Here is a 21,015-nt window from a genome sequence, read left to right as displayed (position 1 = left end):
TTCTGATTTAGTAGCTATGCATTCAGTTAACTTGATTGGGAATTGTATGCCCTTGCCCCAGGAAGGTGTTTGGTCCGGTTTTTTTCAGCAGACATCGATTGCTTTCATACAACATTCCCATGATTTTACTCAGTGTAGCTTTTCCTACTTTACAGGAACACGATGTACAGGGTGCACTAGCCTTGAAATTTCTATTGTTCTCCTGGGTTTGAAACACAATATTTAAACATCAGAATATATCAAAAGAGCTAAAAATTATTATGACTTTCCATATGACAGAAAATTCAGGGAGCAGGTTAGATGTCTCTTTGTAACTTCCACTTTTTTTTTCTCGTCTCCTTGGTTTCAAAAGCAAGTTATTCTGTGCTACTTTCACTACATTAGTCCAACAACTGTTAAAAAGCTTTGGTTGAATTTCCGTTTAGTTGAGAGAGAAGTGCAAATAAAAGAAGCAGCAGATGGCCCCTTTGTGACTGAATGAAGAAAAAGGGTTTTGAGAACAATACGTGAATAGGTGTAGTCTAATAAAACAGTCAGCCACCTGCTGCCTACATCCTTCAAAAAGATTCTGTTGCATATTCTGGGAATTAGTGACTAGTGTGTATGCTTACATTTAATCTAAATGGAAGCTCTAAGGAGCAAACAGACCTTTTTGTCCCAGTGCTGATTGAGTTGTTCTCTTGGTTTTGAATTGTTTCTGCTCTGTCTCCTTTAGTTCCATCTCTGTGTAACAGTGAACAACGCTTTGGCAGTGTTTCATTTCTCAAACCAAAGAAAGATTTTAAAATTTAGAAAGCACCTACCTAATGCTTTCTAAATGCTTTAGAAAGCATTTTTGCCTATTTTAGGTTTTATAAACAAAATCACACCTGGAAAAGAAGTATTCTCTACCATTTCACAGTACACTCTGCATTTTTACTTTTTATAATGCACCCAACCTGTTACCTTCTTTCCATACTTTGTAATGTACTTGTTTTCTCCTCTAGGGATTTACTCTTCAGCCTGATTATCAGAATATCATCAATCCAACATCAACAGCTGCACAAGTTGTTACCCAAGCAATGGAGTATGTTCGTTCAGGGTGCAGAAATCCTCCAGCACAGACTGTGGACTGGAATAATGACTACTGCAGTAATGGGTAAGCAGCCAGTGAATGCCACCTTGTGTTGAGCAACATTCATGACATAAGTATATGATAGAGAATTTGGGAACAGCATTTTTGCCCGTTTCCCTACAATGTTTCTGAAGTGTATCTGTGACGGCCATATATTTATTCAGCAGTTAATCTGCTGTGGGAGAGCAAGTGCTCAACACATACATTTATTAGACACTGTTGTCACCTTATCACAGCACATACACTTTCTAGGTCTCAAAGAACTTACATTCCATATAAGATCAGAACTGAAATCTTAAGGAGAAGGAGTAAGAAAGAAGTTTTAAGATCACTATGTCTCAATGAGAGGCAGATGACGTGAACTATTTTTTAGTCTGGGTCATGACAATAACTAACTTGGGTCATGAAAAACCACATCAGTGAGAAGCAGGGCTGATACAGGGAAGAGAATGGCATGAAGAACACATGGTTGTAACCAGAAACAAAACACCATACCTGTAGGAGCCCTGTGTCCTCAGCATAAGGTTAGTAACCCCTTTGAACCTTCAACTTCTGGCAGCATGGTTTTGTGGAGCCATGTTACTGTGCCAGGAACTGCCTGGAAACATTTAACACTGAACAGAAGGTATCCTTTGAGTTTTAAATTATAGATGTTGTGCTTTTGAACATGCCCACCAGCCTGACCTCCCCTTGACTTAGCCTGAATCCCCAAGGCAATGGCAGATAAAAGCTCTTGGTTGCTCCCAAAGTGCCAAATCTAACCCAGACAAATGAACAAAAAGCAGAACTAAAGACCAATTTCATCCATTACATTTACTTAAACTGAGAATTTCACTTGCCTTATTGTTTTAATTGCTTCTAGAACTCAAACTAGAACTGAATAAAAATCTTATTCTGGCTACTAGTTGGGAATAACACCTTTGCTACAACCTGCTGACACTAGGCAGACTTTAGTCTGAACAGCAACATCACTCTTTCCTATACCTATCACTGCTGCCCCATGATTTGCCCACTTGCTCAGTAGAACAGTTTTGCTTCTGTGCTCTACCACCATGTCTTAACATGTGCTGCAGGCCCATTCTGTGTAGAGAAGCCCTTGTAAATCCATGTGCACGACCTTAAACTATCTTTGCTAAGCTTCTGCTGTCCCCTTGCAAGTGCTTACCTGAAGCTGCCAGCCCAACACATTTTGGCTATATCTGTACTAGTAGATCAAATATGCCAGGGGCTTAGTAAGTGGCTGACACCCATGTTCATGCAGCAAAGCTCTCCTGGCTCTAAGGAAAGTGGCTGCCAGCCCACTAGTGCAGGTTATCCCAAACCAGTGCTTAAACCCATCTCCCAGTCCTATGCAGTTTTAAAGCCAGATGTCTCCAGGTTGCTATATGTCACTATGATTTTTTCTTATTATTACCATAGCAATGCAGCTGTACTTCAGTGATATGCTTGGAATTAATGACATGCGGTGGGATTGTGGGGCTGATTTTTTTTTTTTTTGAAGAATAGAACAAAAAATTTTTCAAATATTAAAAAAAAAAATCACATTTGTTCTTTTTCTCTTTGAACAGGGGCATGCAGAGGGACAAAGCACTCTACCTTACCTGAAAATCTGAAACACCTCTCCTTTCCTTTCACTGAGGAATGCAGGGAAGTCTTTTCATCATGGATTGCTTTATGCAGTCAAGGCAGTTCTGCATTTTATTAGAAAATACAAGTTGCTAAGCACTTAGGACTATTTGAGCTTGTGGGTCACCCACTCTGGAAAAAATAGTCTTGCTTCTTTCCTTTTCTTTTTTTTTCTCCCCATTTTTTCTCTTTCTTTCTCCTTTCCACCCCTTCCCTGAGATCCTTTAACGGACATTGCTTTTCTTCTTCCCTGAAGGAAACTTGGACCATTCAGATTTTATGTTGGTTTTTGCTGTGAAGTGCTGCGGTAGTAACTGCCTTAGCAACTGTAGATGTCTCGGATAAAAGTCCTGGATTTTCCATTGGTTTTTCATAATGGGTGTTTATATGAAACTACTAAAGACTTTTTAAATGGCTTGATGTAGCAGTCATAGCAAGTTTGTAAATAGCATCTATGTTACACTCTCCTAGAGTATAAAATGTGAATGTTTTTGTAGCTAATTGTAATTGAAACTGGCTCATTCCAGTTTATTGATTTCACAATAAGGGTAAAATTGGCAAACATTCATATTTTTACTTCATTTTTAAACAACTGACTGATAGTCTATATTTTCAAAGTATTTGGAGAAAAAAAGTAAAGTAGTCCCAAATTATATTAATTAAAAATATTGGCTTCATCTCATGAAATAAATACAAAAAAACTTAGGAGAAAAAACTAATGTTGATAAAGAGCAAACACATTTATTTTGTACTGCCTAAAAAATGCTTTTTTTTTAAAGAAAATCACTTTATGTGTACTGGTTAGTAAACGTCATTTAAGTCCTTTATGTATAAAACTGCCAAATGCTTACCTGATATTTTATTAGATGCAGAAACAGATTGGAGACAGCTAAATTATAACCTCTACATATGGCTATGTATTATTGTTTCTTCATACTGTGTCTGTATTTAATCTTTTTTATGGAACCTGTTGCGCCTATTTATGAAATAATAAATATAGGTGTTTGTAAGTAAATTTGTTAGCATTTTAAAGAGGTTTCTTTGACGCTTTAACTTTTGCTGGCACAAATTGTTCACAATTGATGTGAATACTTTATTTAGTTTTTACAGTGACAAATATAACAACAAACCTGCTTTAATGGCAGAAAATGAAGGTAACCAAGAACTATTTCTCTATTTCTTTGGTTGTTATGGAAAAGAAAAAAAAAGGTATTTTAAGTAATTCCCTTTTTAAAGCATTGTAGCAGGAAGTTGCCCAAAACTAAGACTTGAACCAACAAAACTAACTGAATAAAACTGCATAACGCTGCTTCTTGAAACTTCACCATGTTTTGTTAATTTGTCAAGTGGAATAAACATATTACCAAAAGAAATATTACCAAATATGCTTCAGCCATTTTATTATATATGCAAAAGTCCTACAGAATTTGAGAGAGTATATCAGAAATAAATCCTAAAATTAAAGGTAAGTTCAACAGCCACAGGGAAAGGGATAAAATTATCCAAAAGAAGGTATTTTATCAATGTTTGGGATCAGGGATAGCTCTGAAAATACATTTCTGGATGATTTTGTCCCAGATGCCCGTCCCATTCATAGACAGTACCACTGATTTGTATTTTCTGCGTGAAATAAAGGAAGCAATTCATATAGAATACACATTTGTCAATGCCATTGGTTTTTCTTTATAAAACAAAACAGAAACAAAGGCATGCTTGCTTCTGAATGATTTCAGGCAATGTAGAATTGGAATCACTTGGCATGTAATAACTAATAAATAATGCAGATCAGATGTGATTACTCAAATGACTGTAGCTGAGAGCTCTAATTTTCCTGTCTTGAAACTGTATGAGAACTCGTGATTAAATTCACAGTTTATTGTTTGTCTGTTTAGTACTTTAGAAATATACCAGCACTACTAATTACCCAATGTCTTCTATTTATTATATTATAGTAAACTACATTTTCCACTCATATTAATTCTAAAGAGAAAAGATAATTACTGAGAATGAGAAAAATCAACTTTGATTTTGACAGGCAGTTTTCCTTTTTCTTTTCTGGGAAAGAACTGTGTTATCTTCATTTCTTTTAGAGCAGGTGCGCAGTCACATAAAGTTGTTAATTTCGGTATCCAAGCAGAGTTCGAAATACAAGAAAACTTTAATGTAAATAAAAAAATACATCATGAATAAAATACTTATTCTGTATGAACTTCTGGCTAGTTGGTGTCTCTCAGTCTATAAGCAGGGGAACCTGTGGTGTGATTGCTGTGCTGCACTTTACCCATCCAGTGTTCTGAGTGTGGTTCTGTGTCTGAGTTAGGCTCAAATGAGAGCTAACTGTGCTGGAAGAACAGCAGTTTTTGGCCATGGGTATATTGAAACCATTTTTTTCCAAAAGAAAGACCCAACTTCAATCCATAAATGTCAATTCTTCATGTCTGACCTCAAGAAAAAGAAATGGTTGCCAGCCATGTGCAGTCTGCTGTTTGGTTTTGGGTGTGTATTGACAGATATAAATTGCCAATAAATGCTTGGCATCCTTCTGCAAGCAGGTGAAACTCCACTGGAGCTGGTGAAGATGTGCCCCATCCTTCACTTCAGCACTGTGCCTTAGGCACCATGGTAACACAGACACCCCAGTCACTGGTTGTAAGTTGCCATCTGTCCTAACCACAATAATGAGAAAGCACACAGGAACTAAACAACCTGCACATGGAAGCAACACAACAACAGCAAGCAAATACGATAAAAACATCTGTCAGAGTGATAGAAATCAAAGGAAATGGTCTGCTATTCATTGAAAATAATGTATTTTTAAATTACTTTTAAAACATGGTGGACAAAATGCAAAGTTGGCAACATATGCACTCTGCAGGTTGTAAATCCCATCTGCTTGCACAAGGTAAGCAGAGGTTTTAAAAAGGAAAAGCTTTTTGATTTTACTGCTGCTCTCAGTGTGCCATGTTCTGGTGACAGGAGATATCCTGGTCTCTCTATCCCCAGACTCACATGTGTTCAAGCAGAAATCTCATCCAGCTGCTGCCTCTGACCAAAGAAGCCAAATTCCAATTCAAATGGGCCTGCCATAGGATTTTCCCCTCACACTCATCCACAGGCAGTAAGCAAGTAATGTATTCATAGAGGGCCCCAGCCATTCACAGGGAAATGTAATATATTCATGCCCACTTCTCCCTCTCTCACCAAATACCAGCTCCTGATTCCAGTGGTGTCTCTGCCAAATATTCCCTGTGAGGCTCCTCTGTAAACAGGAAACCCAACAAAAAAAAGAACTCATTACTGGAAGGTAAAACACGCTCTTACCACCTTCCTTTGCCTTTTGAGACATCATTCCACCCTGAACTATCATCTCTCAGTCTGTGTCTACCTGTTTCTTCCCCAATCCTGTAAACATGGCAGATCCACAGAGATATCTTTCTGTGCTCTGGGAAAATGGAGTAGGTAAAAATCCGTATTTTGCACACACTGTGAGAAGTAGGTAAAGAGTTATTATGTGGCCCATACTCCCCTGGACTCCCATGGATAGGGACATATATAGGCAGATATAGTTAAGATAGAGGTATAGATATAGCCAAAAAGACTAGAGAGATATACAGACAGATAAACCATCATTATCATTAATTATTTTTTGTGGTGTTTTCAAGCCCTTTTGCATTGAAATAAAATATTATTTTGTGGGTATAGCAGTGTGCTGGCAGTAATGCAGGAGGTGCTGAGCTCCTTGGAGAAGAGAAGGTGCTTCATGTCAGGTCTCACAGACACCATTTGCTTTCCTTTGCAAACCCATGTATTTTATTATTACCCAGCAGCACATTAAATCACATCTCAAATGTAGCTCTTACTTCACCAACAAGAGGACAAGTGAGAACAATGACTTGTAACATTTCAGAGTCTGTCACAGTTACTGCCTAATTAGAGAAACCCACTAGCAAATGTGCATCTGCATGGATCCTGTGACTGTCATCATTTCACATTCTATTAAGGACTTGCTGTGATAGACACTTTACAAAGAAATTTTGTTCGGGCTAATACCAAGCTGGCAATCATGTAATCGGCCCGAAAATAAAATGAGAGAGGAGGGGAAAAAAGAGATGGGAAGAGGAAAAGAAAATGAAGCCTACCTATTTGGAAAACAATCTGTGTGCAAAATTCCACAGTATACTGCAGAGAAGATCCTTACCCTCTGACAATTGTGTGTTTACAACGAGTCTGAGTATAATTGCTCTGATGGGCTGTCAAGGAAAAGATTAATTTGGCAAAGATTAGTATTGACTTGCTGTTTATTAAGGCTTTTAAACAGCTGTATCTGGCAACATTCCTATAAGTGCTTGTCATGTCTGAAAATCAGGCTCACACCCTGGTGCTTGCCAGCTGTTGCTAAACAATCTTACCACTTAGAGTATCTTTCTCCAGGCCAAACAGCAAGAGCAAAGTATTGCCAAATCAGTCTCTTTCATCCTGTCACTTTTCAGGGGATCTGAGAGCTCAGCTATCAGTTGATAGCTCATAGCAGCTGCCAGGAGAAGCAGGGTAGTTAGAGAAGTGTTACGCCATGCCTAGGGGAGGGGTGCTGCTCTTAGTCACCTCACCCACATGGAAAAGCACAGCTTGCAACTGGTGTTATGCAAAGGGGCTTTAAACCCCTTAAAGTCTGAGATCCAAATTGGGTAGGAGGCAGAACTCCAGACCACACAGTTCCTCCCCTCGGGCTCTGATGGATAAAGCCAACAGGATGGGAGGGTACAGTAGCCACCATTAATCTTTATAAAATGAACCAACATTTTCTTATATTACTTTTTACCCACTGCTGATAAACAAAAGTCATAAAGCCTTGCACACAGAATACCCCGGGTCAGTGGAAACCTGTAAAAGGAAAGATGTCAGCTGTTATTTTTGTTACATTACTTAAAATATTTCAGCTGGCATTGTAGGCTTTAGTAGCAAGCTCAGAAACAAATAATACCAGTGGAAAGAAGGATAAACGGCTGCAGCTAAATGCCAATACAAATAGCCATGTGTTACAATTAAAGTTGATTTGGCCTTTCAAATAGAAGTCTGATTTTCTGGGATTAATCTCGACCTTTTCAAGTTGCATCAGGCTGAAATAAGTTGTCAGAACAGATGTGAATTTTGTTTGCAGAGAACAATTGTAATCCAGTAACCCTTAGAACATCAGCATTTTCCAGAGCGCTGGCCAGCTGAGCAGTGAGGATGCGGACAGCAGACACGGAGCACACACAGCAGGCGGAATCACAGAACTCAGAGCCGTGTCCAGAGGCTGCATGTTTAGTTCAAATGCAAACCAAAATACTTTTCCTTTTAACTCTGAATTTACTCAACAGCAGGGTGTATACACAACTGCCTGGGGAAAAAAATAGATTAAGGATGGATATCTTTGTTATCTTTATAAACCATGTTCTTTAGCTAAATCAAACATACAAGTAGGTGATCTTCCATGCACCACTTTTTCACAGAAGGCTGAGCACACATTTTGTAATGCAGAAATCTCTGAAGGCTCCAAGAATCACACATTTCAGACGCTGCTCTAAACTGCATTCTAAGAAGTTCTGCCTTGCAATCTGCCTGGCTCCAGTGCTTTCAAAAAAATAAAATAGAAAGGAAGACGAAGAAAACCTCTAGTGAACATTCAAGTTTCTCATACTTTGATACACGGAGTCAGAAATTTCCCAGCTTTATGCATGGCATATATGCTGACCTTGGTGCTCCCATAGTGCCAAGTTTCAGTAGAAAGTAAAAAAACTCCAAAACCTTTCCAATATGGGCTGGGGGTGGGGGCACACAGGGTGCTAGCACAATACCTGTGGCAGCATAAGCCCTCTGCAGACACAAAGCCTGCAGGCTGCTTTTGTAATTCCAACTTTCTTCACAATGAAACACCTGGATCCGTGTTTGTGCCATCAGAACAGTCATATTGTTAAATACTGAAGATGCAAGAAAAACTTTTGCTGCTGTCTATGTAGCACTGCTTAGATAGCAACACGAAGATCCGAAGTTCATTCAAAAACATGTCACCACTTGAATAAATAAGGCTGATGCCCTAATTAGCAGAGGAAGCCTTCATGTTTTGCTCAGAGTTCAAAATAATGAGCTGAGCCTCTCCTCTCCTCTGGCATACAAGCATGTGCTATATGGTTTTGTTAAAGAGATGAATATGAAAGGAAGTAAGTGATGTGCCCAAGGACACAGGGTAATTTAGAGGAAACAGCTGAGATCTGAGAGTTTTGAAAAACAGTATTCTGCTTTAGTCATAACTAAAGTTCAAAATCTGTGAGGCCGTGCTCAGATCCATGGAGGCAGCTTTAACTTAAGTGAGATTTTACAACAATAAATAAAGAAAAGTTGCCAGGTTTTATTTGTCTTCAGCAGTTTTCCAATTTTAAGCCCTATGTGGACAGCTGAGTGCTATTTCCAAACTTAACTCCTCTAAATTAATTTCAAATGATTACAATATAAAGAGAGATACTTCTGAGTAATATGTGATCCTAGGTTCCTGGAATCTTTGATTAAAATATCAAAGCTCATGAGACTGGAATTTTGAGTGTATCATTCATATCCCTGAAACTGATTTATTTCTCTGCCTTTTTTTTTTTTCTCCCCAGAATTTCTGCCTAGAAAGTCAATGAAGCCTTTTACCTACCTTTCTGCATCAGACCTAACAAAGCACCGTACATAAACATATATCTGCCAACAAGAAGACTGATTAGACTCATGGGGAGAGAACCACGACAGCAGAATGGGACTGTCCTGCATCTGCACCCACAGCAGAAGCTGCCCTCTGCCAGCAGGCTGGAAGCAGCCACACAGTGAACTCCTGGCAGGAAGCTCGTGCCTCTGCAGTACATGGCTGATAGATTTTCAAGGCTGAGTATTTCTCAAATCTCAAGGGAGCATATTTTGAGGACAATTTGAACAAAAGTCAGAAATAGACTATCCTATCTTCTTGTTGTCACCTTCAGACTAAGAAACATGACTAGAAGTGGAAACCTTTCCAGAAGTGATCCCAGTAGAAGGAAAACATTGGCATACTGGAGGGAAGCCAGAGGAGGACACCATGATGGTCAGGAAGACAGGGCTGAGAATGCTGAATCTGTTTGGTCTCAAGGAGAGGAATTCCTTCTGCAGCCTGTAACTGCACAGTGGATCTCTATAAAGTAGACAAAGCTCAAATCTTTCTGGAGGCATACATGAAAGGCAAGAGACAACAGACACAAGCTGAAATAAGGAAAGTCCTGATTGCATGTTATGGTAAAAATAATCACTGGAAGAAGGTTGAAAAACATTGAAGCAGGATCCCAAAGAGACTGTGGGATTTCCATACTTGAAAATATTCAAAACTCAACAGGATAGCCCTGAAAAGCCCTTTCTAAGTTGTACCAGCTTTGCCTTTGGGCATAGGATAGACCAGAAAACCTGCAGAGATCCCTTCCAATCTAGTCTGTGATTCAGTTTCACACAAAATCCCCAACATGTGGGATAGAAAGCAAGCCCAGCAGAACATGGTCGTTTGGCCTCAAATTTGAAAGGGAGTGAGAGTTGTTGCTTCCTGTTACATATCTCATGCTACAGTAAATTGTGCTATTTTAAACTGAGGTTTTGCAGTCTGGTTTTACGTGTACAGAAAAAACAAAAGTGAATGTCATTAGTATCTGAGTTTCCTGTAGAGGTTTATTTAAGGGAAAAAAGCCCTCCCAAGCAAATGAGAAATGCTAATCCACTAATCACTTTTCTGAAATGTATTTAGGTTGCATTATTGGGAGGACAACTTTTCAGAAAAGATCAGAAGGAGTGTAGTTGTTTTGCCAAAGCAAAACTAACTGGTTAAATCTTGGACTCTGCAGAGAAAGGCCTCAGATAAATGAGGGAAAAATACAGTTTTCCTTTTTTATATTTTTTGAGCATACAGCATTCAGAATAAGTCTCTGTGGGCTTCAGTATGTGACTTTACATTTTAATGCTTTTCCTCCACCAGATGGTTTAGATAAAAACCTATTAGTTTCATTTGTGCAAATAGTTTCATACAAAAAATGTCTATTTTTAACATTTTTGCCTCAAGGCTTAGATATAATTTTTTTTTTTAGAAGTGGAGACGTTTTCACCGGTGTCTAATATTTTAATCATCATCATTCTTACCGTTACATAAGATTCATATCAGAAAGTGGTTGATGAGTCCTCTAAAACAATTTATGTCCAAAAACGTGCATTAAAATTACTTCACAATTTGATATATGCATCTTTTCATGCAATCTTTGTGTTTGCAATTTTCCATGAGCTTAGTTATGATTATTTCAATCTCTGCAAAAGTAGTGTATATGTTCTGTCAGACATTATGAAGCAAACCCTTAATCTTTTTTTTTTTTTTCCCTCTTTTTAATACTTTGAAGAATTCAGTGTGTAAAAACTGGAGGGGTTTCACTACTGGAAACTCTAATTGCCATTACACACAAAATCCTCTCCAGTTTCTGGGGATAGGAAATGATCTGTAGCATTGCATTTACATGCTTTACACTTGCTGGAGGGAGGTTAGGAGGGCATACTTGAGCAATTTTATGTGTGTGAGATGTTCTATATAATTCAAAGAAATCTTTTGGTTCTGAATGAAGCAGAACATGGGAAGCAGCAGAATCTCTTCATGGTCATCACGGTTGGTCCAGACCAGACACTCCGTGCTGTTTTCTCTCATTTCAACAGGACTCTGCAGGTGCTCAGGGGTATCCAGCACCCAGCCCATTAGTCCTGCAGAACAACAGAACCTAACAGTAACACCTGATGGAGGCTCACTCTTAGGAACCTGATCATACTGGCCTCCTTTTGCAGCCTGAGGAGAAGGATCAGTACTTCCATGGGCCATAGTAGGTAGAGAAAAAAATCCTCTCTCCTTTGCCTAATCATCTAAAACACATGGAGATCTTAAATACCTATGTCTACACTGGGAAATAATTTTGCTGAGTAGGAGTTGATCAGCTGGTTGAAGAAATGTAGGAGACCAAAGTTCTGACAGCTCCTCTGCATGAAGTCCAGGTGTTTCATGTAGGACTAAATTTGCTGTCTTCCCCTGCACTGCACCTCATCACCTGTAAATCAGCAATCCACAAACTAGCAATTAGGTGGATGAACTCACATTTAGACCATGACAGGTATTTAGCAAGCTAAATGCCCTAACTGTAAACACAGAGAATTAAAACAGGTTAATAAACCTTACATGGGTTTTCCTGAATTGCGCACTTCAGGTACTGTGTCAGAAAAATGCTGACAAGTAGCTGTGGGAAGATGAAGGTCAGGGAGTCAAAAACAATTAAAAAAGGAGTAAAAGAAAGGAAATAAAATCCCCATCTGTCTTCACGTTGTGGGTTGGTGTAGAATCACATTCTGTTGGACATTCAGAGAACTTGAGCCTATGTAAATAGAAACTACTCAGAAGACCAAAACTCTCCATGCAATAAAGGGATTTCCAGTCATGAGTATATTGCTTGCAGGGTTTACACCACAGGGGCAATACATTGACAGGCCGTGACTTCATCTATACATCACTGTATTATTGCAGCTCTTTGGATGTACAGGAGGTTGTAATTAGTGAGCATCAGGGTGTGTAAGCCCCCTGCATAGTGCTGCCAAGGCTAATCCATGTCAGTGCCTACAGGCAATGGTAGAAAATAAAACATTTCAATGAACAGCACCAGGAAAATTTAAGCCAGTCCAAGACAGCCACAAGCCTCTGTGATATGAAAAAAAAGCAAATTAAATAAGCTATTTAAAATGAAATGGGTGAGAAATAGCTGCTGATCCAAGACTTATTTTATGATGTGTTTCCTGAATCAACATAAAAAGCTAGATTGGAAAATGGCAGATAGGAATGTTGTGGTGTTTATTTCCTCACAAAATAATCTAAGCACCTCACTTACACTGAGGACTGGATGAGACGTCTCCACCCCACAGAGATTTTTTCACCAGGAATAGGTAAGTGTCCCATCTGATGCTCCTCAATGAACTGTGAGATATGGATCCATTTGCCAATGTCAAAAGTTAGTGAACTCCTTTTGTCACTGATGACCCTCAACTTTCCATTTGACAGAAAGTTTTCAGGTTTTTATTTCCTTTTGTGTCAGTATCTCCCTTCTTTGGCTTCCCTGTTCCACCATAATGCCTTGCCCTCCCAGATACCAGCCTCAGGAGTACAGCAGACACTTAGACTACAGGAGATATCTCTCACAGGCTGGTAAGGAGACTAACAAGGGCATTTTGGGGGATTTCCACACCTAAAATGCTGCATCAGCACACCAGCTCAGCAGCAGGTGGATGGGCAAAGCTACTGAGTTACATCTTCATTTATCATTCTCCTCCAGATTTTTTCTGATCTTATCTCCACTCCTCTCTCTGTGATTTGAAGTCAACTGGGTAATCAGCCTTTGAAGTTGGGTCATCAGCCATTGCCAACTATTTCAGTTGCACCTGAAAAATTAACTACTGCATGCCATGTAAAACTGAGGTGGACTAGGAACCATCCCCATGCCTGGTATTTTATGGAATTGTATTCCAATTGTACAGAAGATTTTTAACACGTTCCTTTGGGTGAGCAGACTTTCCCTTCCTCCCTGTGCTCTAAGGGAACTCTTATCACATCAGCAAATAGTCATTACAATGATTCTGTCATGATGAACGTTTATACAGATAAACATTTATACAGATTCTAAAAGAATAATGTGTATCCAGTTAGGGAAAACAGACTCAAACCATGACCTGTGTGCCCTCAAAAGAGCTATGAGTTGAATTACAACGAAGCATTCATGAATAAACTGCCTATCCAGAAAGAGCCAGCTCATCTCTTTAAACACCAGGCTCATGGTACATATTTGCAAACAGAAAAACAAAGTAACTCATGTTATGGACAAGCTGTTGTAACTGATTTGCCGACATTGATTACATTCCAAAGGGTTCCTCTTATCTTGTTTGGGAAAATAAATTGATCTTGAGGTTTTCATGTCCTTTCCAAAATGAATCAGAAGGTGTCCTCTTGAGAGACACATGCAAGTCAAGAAGCATAAGAAGGTGTTCCTCAAGTAAGACCTCATTCTCTTATCATCAAAATTGAAAGGACTTTTGCCATTGTTTTGAATACAACTGAATAAGAAAATCAGAAAACCAATACTGCCTGCAGAAATACATGAGTTAAACGAAGTACTGAATGGTGTTGAATGAATGCCTTAATTCCACAGTATGCTGTTTTTCAAAAGGGAAACAGATAAAATAGGTAAAGGCCCAGAAGCAAACACTTAAAATGAATGAAACTGTGTTTCAAGAGAGACAAAATTCCCTATTGTCCTCAAAACAGAGTCTTCCTTCCTTGTCCTCAGACAAGCCAGAGATTTAATTTGCCTCACACAAAGGAAGAGCTCCCAAAGGAATAAGCATCCAATTTGCAATATGACATATGAATGCTCCACCTGCTTCAGGCCATACAGAGAACCTTCCTCTTTCCAGAGGACACTGCTGCAGCAAGATCTCCATGGGGATTTAAAAAATTACAGCCTATGATGATTTCTGGATATGAGCAAGTTTAGCCTGAACAGTGATAAAAAAACTCAGGTAAAAATATCTGTATTACACGTCAGCACATCTTTGGGATTTAAAAGGTATAGCAGCACTGCCAAATAACTTATTGCACCAGTTCAGTCTTGGATCCTGACAGTTGTGTTTTTAAGTAGTTAAGTTTCTCCTTAACCCTCTCACTTGAGGGTTCTTTCTTGGAATCATAGAATCTTTTAATAGTTTGCATTTTAAATGTCACCCAGTCCAACTCCCCTGTAATGGGAGGGGATAATTTTTTTTAAATCAAGTTGCTCCAGGTCCCATCCTGACCTAATCCCTTCTCAGGGCCCCATCAAGCCTGACTTGAATGTTTCCAAGAATGGGGTGTCCAACAAATTCTTCATCCATCAAACAGTCAAATTCACATCTCTCCAATTTAGAGAGAAGGATGTTGTGGGGAGCTCTGTCAAGGCCCTTACAGAAGCCCAGGTAGATGACACCTTTAGGCCTTCCCTTGTCCACTGCTGGAGTCACTCCATTAGAGAAGGCCACTAGGTTGGTCAGGCAGGACATATCCTTGCTGAAGTACAGAAGTTTCTCCTCACTCCAGGCCTAAGTATGGTTCTAAGCCCATTTCCCTACAGAAACCCCTTAGTTTGTCATTTCAAGGACGAACAAGACGACACCAACCCCAGGGCTATCCACACAATGACTATCACCTAACAGTGGTGGGAGTTTTACCACTTAATTAGTAGTTTGTCTCAGTCTCTTCTGCCTCCACTCAGAGTCAGGATTAAAAAATACAGAAAGGAAACTGCTTTTCTCATGTTCGGTCTTGGTTGTTTATTAAATCTTATGAAAAAGTACAGGGTGTTCAGCAGCACTTCTAGCTACCTGCAAAGCAAGGAAAATGGAGACAGATCCAGCTGTTACAAGGTCTCTTAAAACTAAACAGTCCAATAGAGAATTAACACCTATATTATTTATCCTTTTAACCCAAAAACTAACTTCCCATGACCTTCATGTAACACTGACTGACCAACCAGAAATTACTACCTCAAACCCATGAAAAGAAGGAAAAACACCAAAGTCCTCCATCTTGTCCTATACCTATTACTGTACTGTGAAAAACTCAAATTTAAAACTCTTTAGCATGTGAAAGTACACACTTCTATTAAACTACACACCCGTTATTTTAACTTCATCACTCAAATTTGGAAGCCTTCTCCAAGTCCTCAGGTCAAAAGCAGTGTTCTCCAGGGCGTCAGTGCCAGAAAACACAGAAAGCTCAAAAACCCGAGGCTTCTGGGATCCAACAATCACCCCTAAGGAGCCTGTTCCCATTCCCACACACAGCTTATCTTTCCTGCTGTATATTCCAACAGGCTACAAAATCCTCATCTCTTCATGCAAACCGATCTGTGTGGTGTGGCTCTGGGATGGGAGTGCTGCTGTCCCTGGCACTAGGGCTGTGAGATACACATGGAGCCAGACTGCCTGAGGGGGTGGGAAGGGGCTGGACCACATCACACTTAGGTCCAAGGTGGCTCCTTGTGCTGTGTGCCTTCAAGTAAATAGACACATCCATCCCTTGACCCTTCCTGTGCCCCACACAGGGACTTACTGGGACTAAATGGCCCAGAAAACACACTGGCCAGCACCACAAGCAAGGAATCAACCTCGCAGCAGTGCTGGGCTTTGCACACCACGCAGAAAAGAGACTGCTGAAATTATTCTTGCTCACTCAGCTATGCCTAGGTCCCTGCCTCTTCTGGAGTTGTATGTACACATGACGGGAAAGAAGTTTTAGTTTCAGTTTTGAGTTTGCAAGCTATCTCCCTGAGATAGTAAAAATAATTTTGTAAATGAAATAGCTTTTTTTTAATGTAGGTTGTGACAAACATAGCGTGCAAACTGAAGGAAACTCCAGATGGAATAAAATAAAACAGCTAATGGGAGAACATAATATACAATAGCAAGGTTAAGTATTTGATAGTTTCTCTCTACTAAGTATTATTACCAGTAGCACTATATTCAGCCATGTGAATTATTATCCCAAGTCATGCTTTGTCTTATAATATGAAAAAGGGCATGTCTGAAAACTCTGATCAACATAAATTATGCAGCGTATAAGTAATTTCAAATTTATGTTTTGTTTCATTTTGTGATTCATGGCAGTAGTGATATCTCAATCCCAAAGCTCTGAAGAATCTGCTATATGCCAACCAGAAATGCATCAATTCTGCAAGCAGCAAACAGAGTGAGGTGGGCAGGGTGCACAGCCAGATCTGGAACTGACTGGGAACTGAAGAAATTTGCTACTAAGTGAAATTTCTGTCACTATCCTTAAATGCTTGAATAAAAGCAGGAGAGTTCTTATCTTTGGAGTCAGAGGAAGTTATCTGCCTAGGCAGGCATGGATGGAAGGGTCTGAGAAGATGATCACTTGTGAGCAGTGACTCTCGCTCACCTTGGGGGCAAACCCAGTGGCATGGTTGTTGCTTGCAGTTGAGTACCATAGGACATACAATCCTGAGTGATACTCTCCAGATGGTGGGGTTCTTTCCAGACTCTGTACCTAGGTCAGGTGGCATTACCACAGGCCTTTTCTATCTCCAAGCCATGGAGTTTTAGTCCAAAGCCTAAGAGCAGTCTTTTCCAATACTGAATGAGACAGAGAAGCAGCTGCACAGTGTCCCACTGTCACAGAGCAACACATTACCATAATAGCATCCAGATGGCCAGCTTTGCCTTTATTATTGGAATTACCATCCATATCACAGGAGTGCTGAGATTTCCCAGCCAAAATTGGCACTTGACAGACACATGATAAAATGCATCCTTCACCTACAGAGGTTCACATCTAAAACATCAGGACAGAAAAAAGGAATAAAGAAGCAGGTGCACAGAGAAGTTAATGGGTGACCAGTGGTTCTAAGCAGAGCAGTGGCAAACCTGGAGAGCTGGCGAGTGCTGTGCTGCCCTCCTGGCCACACTGACCACCCCACACCTGCAGGAGCTCAGCTTCCCAGCCTGCTTGAGACCTGGACAGGCCCCAGTGCAGAAACTCTCCACTTCCTAGGCATGTGCTGGGATTATTCCTGCTGTGCCATAGTAAATACTACTGTGGCAATTCCAGAGGGCAAAGTGAAGTTTCAACATGTTAAAGACAGATTGTTCCTGGAAACCATCCTATCCTGGCCACCCCTGGATTAAAAATGATGACGAATAAGTTTTTCCAGCATCTCCTTGCTATGTTACTGATACTAGCTGATAGATTTTATCTTTGTCCACTCCTATTAGGGGAAAAATATCTCAAGAGTGGTTAGCAAGAGTGCAGAGAAAGACCCACCATCAGATAGTACATGTGCAGTGGCTTTGTCGATTGTAAACCCACAATGGTTGACAATAGACATACATGCATAAAATTGCACGCCTTTTTGTTTTTAATTTTGCTGAGAACAGAAAAATCAGTTCAACAGAAGCAATAAAAATTTACCCACAAAGGTAAAAAAGCCCTGGGGTGAAAGATAACCATACAGGGATTATCGAGGTAGGTCACATTTTTCTCTCAAGTTGAGTAAACACCTCGAACTGATAAAATCTTGCAGCCACACTTCATTTGATATGAGAAAGCATCTGTGGGAGGGAAGCATCTGTTCATTATCACTCATGGGTTTAATTGTAGGGTTCTTATCACCCAGTGGTGTTTTCATACTTGCCAGAGGCACTACTGTATGTCCAACTTCAACAAGAGAGAATGTTGCAGTGATAGATGACTTATTTCAAAATGGAAAATGGCTCCAAATAACCTGTTTTTCTTGTGAGAAAAGGGAAAGGAGCAAAATTTGGGCAGTGGTGTCTCCTATAGGTTTTAAATAATAATACCTTGGAGAATAATGTTATAAATATAATGTTAATAATAATAAGCAATAATAATGTTTTGAAAGACCGTCTGGCTCCAATAAGTTCACTATTACTCTACCTAGCAGTCCCTGGAGCTAGTGTGATTCCTTTTTCCCCAGAGAGGAAGACTTACCTTTTTGCCTTACTTTAAAATAAATAAGTAAACCAAAACAATTTTCTACTCTTTTTTTTTTTTAAAGCAACTTGAATCCCAGCAACAAAAAGGAATTCAGGGTGAGGCAAAAAACAGTAGGAATACAGAAAAGCAATATGAAAGAGGAACAAATTGATACAAGAGGTGATGTTATTAGAGAGATTTTGTCCATGCTTTCTTGCAGTGGTGGCCCTCAATGCTTGTCACCTCTCCCCTTATGCTCTGCTCCCAGACTCAGGTCTGTGCTTCCAGGTCTTGTTTCCACTCAAAGCCTCCGACATCAGAAAATTTAAAAAAGGGTCACCAAATTCTTTTCAAATCACTTTTCCTACTTTCCCATGAAAAAAGAAATAATCATTGCAGGGCTGAAATAGTCCTCTCAGTGTGAGTTTAATTAATTGAAGCAAGATAGTCCCCAGGAATCGAGTCATAATGCCCATCAAAAACACTGTAGTAAGTAACCCCATAGCTATAGATGAGGGATTTTTTTCATTACTGTTTCAATCTCAACCCTTCAGAAATCCTTTTTGTATTTCAGCCATGACTCAGCTGATTTAGGTACTTTAATTCCTCCTTTCTTCCTTCTTGCTTTCCATATTGTTCTGTATTCTCTAACAATACGGATATGAAATTCAAGCTGTGAAAGATGAGAGGTAATCTCTGATAGCTACTTGAAAGCTTGAGTTCAAAATAATCTTGTGACACAAAGGGCTGCCTTTCCTTGTTCTGTAGATTTATACTCAATACTGGTCACATGCCAAGGAGTTTACCAAGATGTTTATTTCCCCACATATGGCCATCTCAGCATGCCAGTCTATTGAACTACACTCAGGAATAGCCATCCACTGCAATTACATGACATATTACATTTTAAAAAAAAGCAAACACATTATGATGACATCTGAAGATTTCTTCTCCCTAATGCTCTAAGAAGCTTAAGTCCCCAAAACTGTTTGTTTATCCAAAACCTTGTTATCATAGACACTGAGATTTAGGTGTTTCAATCTCTCTCTCTCTGGTTTGGTTTTTTTTTTTTTTTTTTTTGGTTTGTTTTTTTTTTCTTTTTTTTTTGTTTGTTGTTTTGGTTTGTTTGTTTGTTTGGGTTTTTTTGGTTTTTGTTTTTTGGGGTTTTTTTTGTTTGTTTGTTGTTTTTTTTAACCTGGAAACCCGTATATTTGGCTGTGGTCAAGGCAGCAAAACAGAGTTTTGAATGTTCAGCTCGTTTTGGCTTGCACTGCCTCTGGTGCCTTTCCTGTGCTCAGAGTCCTGTTGTTCCTGGGTGGTCCCAGAGGTGCTTTTTCACTGCCCTGCAGGCAGGCACTGCCTCTGGTTCCCCACCTCCCTTTCAGCCCCTGACACAGGCAGCGAGCTGGGCACCGTGCACTCAAGCTGGTCTTGAGGAATTCTTCTCCTCTTTTCTTTCTAGGATCAGTCCACACCCAAGCTTGCCCTGCTGATCATTTTTCAAGCTGCCCTGACTGAAATTACTGCAAATCCTTTAGAATTTGAACCTGAGGAAGAAATGCTCTAAAATCCACTATACTCAACGCTTTCTTGTTGAGGTACTGCCTTTCTTTTCCTCTTTTCTCTGTCTTTTGAGTAAAGCAGTACTAAGTGTCCTGCACATACTGACACTGACTCTACCATAGAGCCCCATGACTGCAGCTGTGCCCCTCCCCTCCCAGGCCTTGCTGCTGCCAACTAAAGTTACTTGCTGCTGGAACCAGCAGAGTTAAGCATCCTTTAGGATAGAGCAAACCCTTCATTCAGCTCATGGCCCTGACCCCGGTGGTACTTCTGACTCACAATTAATCTAAGTTCCCCAAATTAGGATTTTCAGATCTTGTGCTCGCCGACTTTTCCACATTTCCTAGTCTGCAAACTAGATCAGCACCACTCAGAGGGCTTTGTCACAACTCATCTGATTTCGTGTCATTTCAGATCTTTATTAAATCCAAGCGGTTTTAGCAATATTGTGCTATGTTTCAACCATTCATATTCAAATGGAATTGAATTGTTTCCTATAGCTGTTGACCATACAAAACAGTACAGCATATCAAGATACTGCTGGAAAAAGAACACACAGAAGAGTTTGTATATGTCTTCTGCAAACAATTGCTTCTGTCAGAAATGTAATTTTCACTTCTTTCCAGTTTTTATTTTTTTCTATGCAGATTTTGTAGGTTTGCATTTTATTTCCTGGTTTGGGTTGGATTGGTTTTTTTTAATTAAAAAAAAAAAAAGACAAAAGTGGAGTTATTAGATCTGAGAAAATTATTGATTCTTTGGACATGAACTCCTAAGTTAAGGGGCATTTTTATGGTGCCCATACTTTCCTTACCTCATCAAAATACTGCCCTTGAAAAACAGAAAACACTTTCTTCCAAGTTGTTTTTATGTATGGTCTGACATTTTCAGTCATAAACCTAGAATTTAAACTTAGAATGCATTTTTCAGAAAGCTTTTTCTACCTTCTACTTTTCCTTCAACAGTGACTAATGTGGTCCCTTGCTTATACTTCTCAGTTTCCAAAGAAAGAGGGCAAAAGTTATGCTTGGGAAACTTTTGCTGTACTTCCCTTAAAAGGGCAAATTCCCATTATCACCATTTGATGGTCAGCTAAATGATGGACACCATTTATATCAGGGACTGT

At 39.6% G+C, this 21,015-nt stretch overlaps 1 protein-coding gene across 4 annotated transcripts in view; it reads left to right on the top strand.

The window, feature by feature from the left end:
• The window catches only part of TOX (thymocyte selection associated high mobility group box), a 216,780-nt gene extending 211,831 nt beyond the window's left edge, over nucleotides 1-4,949 (top strand). For all 4 annotated transcript variants that reach the window (XM_014873073.2, XM_088175361.1, XM_088175350.1 and 1 more), the window contains 2 exons: nucleotides 987-1,138; nucleotides 2,683-4,949. In XM_014873073.2, the coding sequence (XP_014728559.1) occupies nucleotides 987-1,138; nucleotides 2,683-2,719 (189 nt within the window). In that variant the 3' untranslated portion in view covers nucleotides 2,720-4,949. The remainder of the gene's footprint in view (nucleotides 1-986; nucleotides 1,139-2,682) is intronic.
• Nucleotides 4,950-21,015: the final 16,066 nt, after the last annotated feature.

Source organism: Sturnus vulgaris, chromosome 1 (genome assembly GCF_052056855.1).
Source record: "Sturnus vulgaris isolate bStuVul1 chromosome 1, bStuVul1.hap1, whole genome shotgun sequence".
NCBI lineage: Eukaryota > Metazoa > Chordata > Aves > Passeriformes > Sturnidae > Sturnus > Sturnus vulgaris.
This window is presented reverse-complemented; position numbering and strand designations above follow the sequence as displayed.